The sequence below is a fragment of the Myotis lucifugus genome, unplaced genomic scaffold, assembly GCF_000147115.1.
Source record: "Myotis lucifugus unplaced genomic scaffold, Myoluc2.0 scaffold_883, whole genome shotgun sequence".
NCBI lineage: Eukaryota > Metazoa > Chordata > Mammalia > Chiroptera > Vespertilionidae > Myotis > Myotis lucifugus.
Window position 1 is genome coordinate 121,921 of NW_005871931.1, and position 6,000 is coordinate 127,920.

Sequence of the window (6,000 nt, forward strand, 5' to 3'; positions counted from 1 at the left end):
ATTTTTATGGATTTCAGAAAGGAAGGGAGAGGGAGAGAGAGATGGAAACATCAATGATGAGAGAGAATCACTGATCGGCTGCCTCCTGCACGCCCCCCACTGGGGATCGAGCCCGCAACCAGGACATGTGCCCTTGACTAGAATTGAACCGTGACCTCCTGGTTCCTAGGTCAATACTCAACCACTGAGCCACACAGGCTGGGCTGTAAATAGTTTTTTGCAATATAAATATATGTATTTACACATATGCAAAAAAAAAAAAGATTAGCAAGGAACCTTCTAGAATGTTAAAAATGATCACTTCTTATGGCTGGGCGATAGGAATCTATACTAATAAAAGGGTAATATGCTAATTAGACCACACGTCCTTCTGGACAAAGCCATGGTGGCGGGGCCAAGGCAGAGGCAGTTAGGGGTGATCAGGCCAGCAGGGGAGAGCAGTTAGGGGGATCAGGCCGGCAGGGGAGAGCAGTTAGGGCAATCAGGCTGGCAGGGGAGAGCAGTTAGGGTGATCAGGCCAGAGGGGAGAGCAATTAGAGCACACGTCCTTCTGGACAAAGCCATGGTGGCAGGGCCAAGGTAGAGGCAGTTAGGGGTGATCAGGCCGGCAGGGGAGAGCAGTTAGGGTGATCAGGCAGACAGGCACGCAGCGGTTAGGAGCCAGTGGTCTCGGATTGCGAGAGGGATGTCCGACTGCCAGTTTAGGCCTGATCCTGCAGCGGGCAGTCGGACATCCCCCGAGGGGTCCTGGATTGGAGACTGTGCAGGCAGGGCTGAGCGACCCCCCCCCCCTCAATGAATTTCGTGCACCGGGCCTCTAGTATAACATAATATTCAACCACATGCCTAAAAGCTTTATGTGGATTAATTTAGTCCACATGACAACCTGAGTCAGGTGTGGTTCTTGCTCCCATTGCACAGACCAGGGAGCTGTCACTGAGCAGGTGGGGGGTGTGCCCAGGTTCACACGACCAGCAGGGGCTGGCTGAGCAGCAGGCAGCCCGGCGCCAGAGGCTCGCCTCTGTATCTCGATGCTATGCTGCCTCTCTATCGTGTGATGTCTGTGTGTGGGTTCCTGTTCTGTAGTTCCCATAAGAGAAAACAATACGAGGTATTTTGATTTAAAGGCCGTGAGCTAAGCTGTTCTTCCCGGAGGACAAGAGAAGGTCACAGAAGCAGGACCTCCTGGCATTTCCTGACCCCGGACCGGGGGAGCCTTTGGAGGCTCTGGGGGCCCCCCCCTCACCTTGCAGATGCGGGCGATGCGGGACACGATGGTGTTCTCGAAAAACTCAAACTCCTGGCCCGTCTCGCTGAAGAAGAAGTAGATCTTGTCATCGTCCCCTTGCAAGCTGCCCAGGCTCTCAGGAATGTAGGCCGAGGCCACAAACGCTGGGTCTGTGGGAGCCGGCAAGGAGCACAGAGTCAGCCCAGGAATCCCAAACAGGCATCCCAAACAGGCGAGACTCTGTTCTCAGGCCCTGGGGGGGCGGGGGGGGCACCCTTCCCAGGGCCCCTGGGCCTGCCCACGGGTGGGCGGTGGGAGGGCTTCACCTTGGAGCCAGTTGAGGGAGCCCTCGGTCTTGATGGGGCGGCGGCTCTGGCTCCGGGAGATGGCCGGGTCATTCCCCTGGAAGTTGCCGACGGTCCCAGTATAGAGCTCGCCATCTGCCAAGAAAACATTCCCATGGGAACGGCCTCTCGGCGGGGCCTCCTCCCCCCACACAGGCCTGCAATGACCCCAGCCCTGCCCACTTCACTCGGGGTGCACAGAGGAGGGAGCAGGAACCGGGAGTAGGAACTGGGGTGTGCAGAGGAGGGAGCAGGAACCCAAGGGCAGCCCAAGGTCACACCTGCACACCACCGCCACCCCCCGCCCCCGATGGAGCCTCAACCAGGCCATCCTGCCCCCAATACTCACCAACCATTAGGGCCGTGGACTTGAAATTGGGGTCAAAGGGGCAACGGCCCTTGCCATCTTCCAGGAGGACATTCCCCGCCTTGTCCTGTGCCAGCGTGAAGTTCTCCACACTCTATGGGGGAGCAGACAGGGGGGCTCAGGGGCACACCAGGGCAGGGTGGGCTCCGCAGGAAAGGCGGGGGATGCTGGGAAGGGCAACTCGGAGGGGGAGGGGGTGGGGGCAGAGGTCGGACAGTCCTCCCCATCCTAGTACTCAGGGCACAGTGACAACTGCGGTGGGCGCACACTCACGATGTAGGCGCAGAGCGGGCTGAAGGCCCCGGTGCCGCAGGTGAACAGGTGGCTGCTGTTGAGTGGCAGGAGGATCTTGATGTAGTTCTGACAGTCCCGCTGGGGAAACAGGGGCAGGATGTCAGGCTCAAGCCAGCCACCAGGGGGCACCACCGAGACCCAAGGCCAGGGCTGGGGGTGAGGCCTCCAATCTGGACCGGACTGAGCCCACCAAGGACCACAGATGTGTGTAGGTGGGGCCTCGGGGCTCAGCCAGCTCTGCGGTCGGCAGCCTTCAGTTCCGTCTGGGGTGAGGCACGGAAATGCGTCCTCTTGGGCGGCCTTGGCCCCTGAAGGTCCTCAGTGCAAACGGATGGTCCCTCCCAACCCACACGGGGAGGGGGCCCCAGCCCAGGGCAGGAGACACTCGGCCTGAAGCCCGGCCCCAGACTCACGGGCAGCCTCTGAGAGCATCTAATAGCGTCTCCACCCACTGATAGCTCCCCAAACCTTTCTCCTCCGAGGTCTTTCCTTTTCATGAATGGCAACTCCACCCTCGCGGCTGCTGAGGCCCCAAACCTCCCGGCCAGCCTCCAATTCCCACCTCGCACACCCGGTATTTTCCCATCGGGAGACCCTGGTGGCACAATACATCGGGAATCTGACCAGGTCTCCCTCCCTGGTCCAGGCCACCAGCACCTCCCCATCCTCGCTGGTCTCCCTCCCTCGTCCTCGCCGCGTGGAGGCCACTGTCCGCCACTCGTGACGAACGCCAGGCCAGGCCACTCCTCTGCTTGGCCCTCCAGGGGTTCTCCAAACACCCCACTCGGAGTGAAACCCACAGGCCTGCTCCTCCTGCAGGTGCCCCATGTCAACTCCCTCACCGGCTTCTCCTCTTGGCTCAGATGGCACTTTTTTTTGAAGGAAGTGTGTAACCGGACTACCTTTTACATTGACTGATTCTTGCCTGTTGTTCTTTCTTCTCTTTCACAATTGAATCTCCAGTGTCTAAAAGGACCTGGGCACAAAGCCAGTGCTGCCCAGCCAGTGTGGCTCAGTGGCTGGACCTATGATCGATCCCTGGTCAAGGGCACATGCCCGGGTTGTGGGCTGGATCCCCAGTGGGGGGCATGCAGGAGGCAGCCGATCAATGATTATCTCTCATCATTGATATTTCTCTCTCTCTCTCCCTCTCCCAAATCAATAATAAAAACTATATACAGCCGAAACCGGTCTGGCTCAGTGGATAGAGCGTCAGCCTGCGGACTGAGGGGTCCCAGGTTTGGTTCCGGTCAAGGGCATGTACCTGGGTTGCGGGCACATCCCCAGTGGGAGATGTGCAGGAGGCAGCTGATCGATGTTTCTCTCTCATCGATCTTTCTGACTCTCTATCTCTCTCCCTTCCTCTCTGTAAAAAATGAATAAAATATATAAAAAAAAAACTATATACTTACACATGTATAATTTTTTTTAGGAGATACAATGAGCTGAATGGAAGAAGTCAGGGTGTCAGCACTTGAACCTGTGTCTCGATCCCAAGTCCGGCGCTCTTCTACCGTCTCCTTAGCTGCCCCCGCTGCACTCAGGGCCAGCGGTCTCTGGGAACAGTGGGGCGTCCTCCAGAAGAACCCCCGGGACTGGATGAAGAGAGACCCGCACCCATTGGTCTGGCCAAAGCAAAACCAGGACCTGTCAGACCTGCCGCATCAGGCACCATGTGCAGAGGGACACGACTGCTGTCCCCACCCAGTCGCTGCTCCTGCCGTAAGCTCACGTTTATCTGACACTGATTTTGTCCCAGGTGCCTTATGCCTATGACCTCACTGAATCCTCAGTCACAGTGGGAATCGTGAGGCAGGCATCACTATCCCCATTTTATTTATTTATTTATTTTTAATATATTTTATTGATTTTTTACAGAAAGGAGGGGAGAGGGATAGAGAGTTAGAAACATTGATGAGAGAGAAACATCTATCAGCTGCCTCTTGCACGCCCCCTACTGGGTATGTGCCCGCAACCAAGGTACATGCCCTTGACAGGAACCAAACCTGGGACCCTTGAGTCCTCAGGCCGACGCTCTATCCACTGAGCCGAACCGGTTAGGGCTATTTTATTTTTTAATATATTTTTATTGATTTCAAAAAGGAAGGGAGAGGGAGATACCCTGCACATCCCCCACTGGGGGATCGAGCCCGCAACCCGGGCATGTGCCCTGACAGGGAATCGAACCATGACCTCCTGGTTCATGGGTCAATGCTCAACCACTGAGCCACGCCGGCTGGGCTACTATCCCCATTTTACAGATGGAAACACTAAGGCCCAGAACGGCAAATCTACTGATCCAAGATCCAGAGCCAGGTCTGGCCATCTCAGAAGCCTGTGCCCGCCCACCACAGCCGGCTGCCCCTGCTCCCACTCCCGCTTCCGTCCCGGGTCCAGGACCACCGCCCTCCATCCCACCTGCAGCCCAGGCCGCCTTCAGGTCCTGGCTCACCTGTGGGTCCTTGCCCTTGAAGCTGCACTGGTATTTCCTCTCGGCATCTGCGCTCCACAGCAGCTGGGGAACGAGGCAGCAGGTGAGTGTGCATGTAGGAATGGAGGGTCCGCCCCCCCGACCTCCAACTCCTTTCCCCTCTCTGTTTGCACCATCCCCGGACCCAGGAGGTCAGTCTTCCTGTCCGCCTTCCCCACTGCCACCCTCTGCCCCGGGCATCGCCTCTCACCTCCTGGTACTCCCCGCCCGGCAGGAAGCTGGCGCTGCTGTTGAGCGCGAAGAGGGCCTCCCGGGCCCCCACGTACAGGGTCTCGCCGTCCCTGCTCAGCAGAAGGGCCGTGTAGTTGGAGACGTTTTCAGCTTGGAATCTGAAGGATGGTCGCTCTTCAGAGTCTGGGGAGAGGAAGATGGACATTAGCTGGGGGCCACCCCTCCCACAAAACACCAACTTCTAGAACCAACCAACACAGGTCAGCAAGGCAGTGGGTGGCAAGGGGCCGAGGACAAGGGGATCAGGCTTACAGAGAGTAGCATTTCTGCCTCGCAAACACTGTGCAAGAAACAAAGGCATGAAGATGAACGGAAAAGAATGTTAATTGTATAAAAAAAATCAAAACAACCTCCATGTCCCAGCACGGGGGCTGGGTGTGAAAATCAACCCTCATACTTCATGGGACAGAACACAAGCAAATGGCAAAAACGATGCTTTTTCAGAAGCCCCAGAAAAACAAGCAAAGTTTCATAAGAAAGGCCTGGTCAAAATATGACGGGAACGTCCCTAGCCAGCTTGGCTCAGTGGATAGAGCGTCGGCCTGCGGACCGAAGGGTCCCAGGTTCGATTCTGGTCAAGGGCACGTACCTTGGTTGCAGGCTCCTCCCCGGCCCGGGCCCTGGTCGGGGTGCGTGCAGGAGGCAACCCAACGATGGGTTTCTCTCACATCGATGTTTCTCTCTGTCTTTCCCTCTCTCTCCCACTCTCCCTAAAATCAATGGAAAAATATCCTCGGGTGAGGATTAAAAAAATAAAATGACGGGAACTAAAATACAAAGTGGTGGTTTTTGAGCCCGTGTCAGCATACAAGGAAGGAGGGGAATTGCACACTCTCCTTTGCGCAGCATCAGACCCAGAGAGAAGGCCTGGCAGGCACCGCGCACCCCTCGGCCCCTCAGTGGCCATGAGGATGCCCTGGTGTGAAACAGGACATTCATGTTCTCAACCTTGACCTCAGGAGCCTGAGCGTACGACAGACAGACACTGACGCTGGGGACGGCGGGCAGGTAAGGCAAGTGGAGTCTCTCCTCGTCCTCTGAGAGC

General features: G+C 56.9%; 1 protein-coding gene across 1 annotated transcript in view; it reads right to left on the reverse strand.

Moving 5' to 3' along the window:
• Positions 1 to 6,000, reverse strand: part of SEMA4B (semaphorin 4B) — a 34,124-nt gene that overhangs the window by 8,586 nt on the left and 19,538 nt on the right. Inside the window, exons 2-7 of the mRNA XM_023747454.1 lie at positions 4,915 to 5,078; positions 4,686 to 4,748; positions 2,213 to 2,311; positions 1,922 to 2,033; positions 1,555 to 1,668; positions 1,247 to 1,398 (exon numbers count right to left, since the gene is read on the reverse strand). Coding sequence (XP_023603222.1) covers positions 1,247 to 1,398; positions 1,555 to 1,668; positions 1,922 to 2,033; positions 2,213 to 2,311; positions 4,686 to 4,748; positions 4,915 to 5,078 — 704 coding nt within the window. The remainder of the gene's footprint in view (positions 1 to 1,246; positions 1,399 to 1,554; positions 1,669 to 1,921; positions 2,034 to 2,212; positions 2,312 to 4,685; positions 4,749 to 4,914; positions 5,079 to 6,000) is intronic.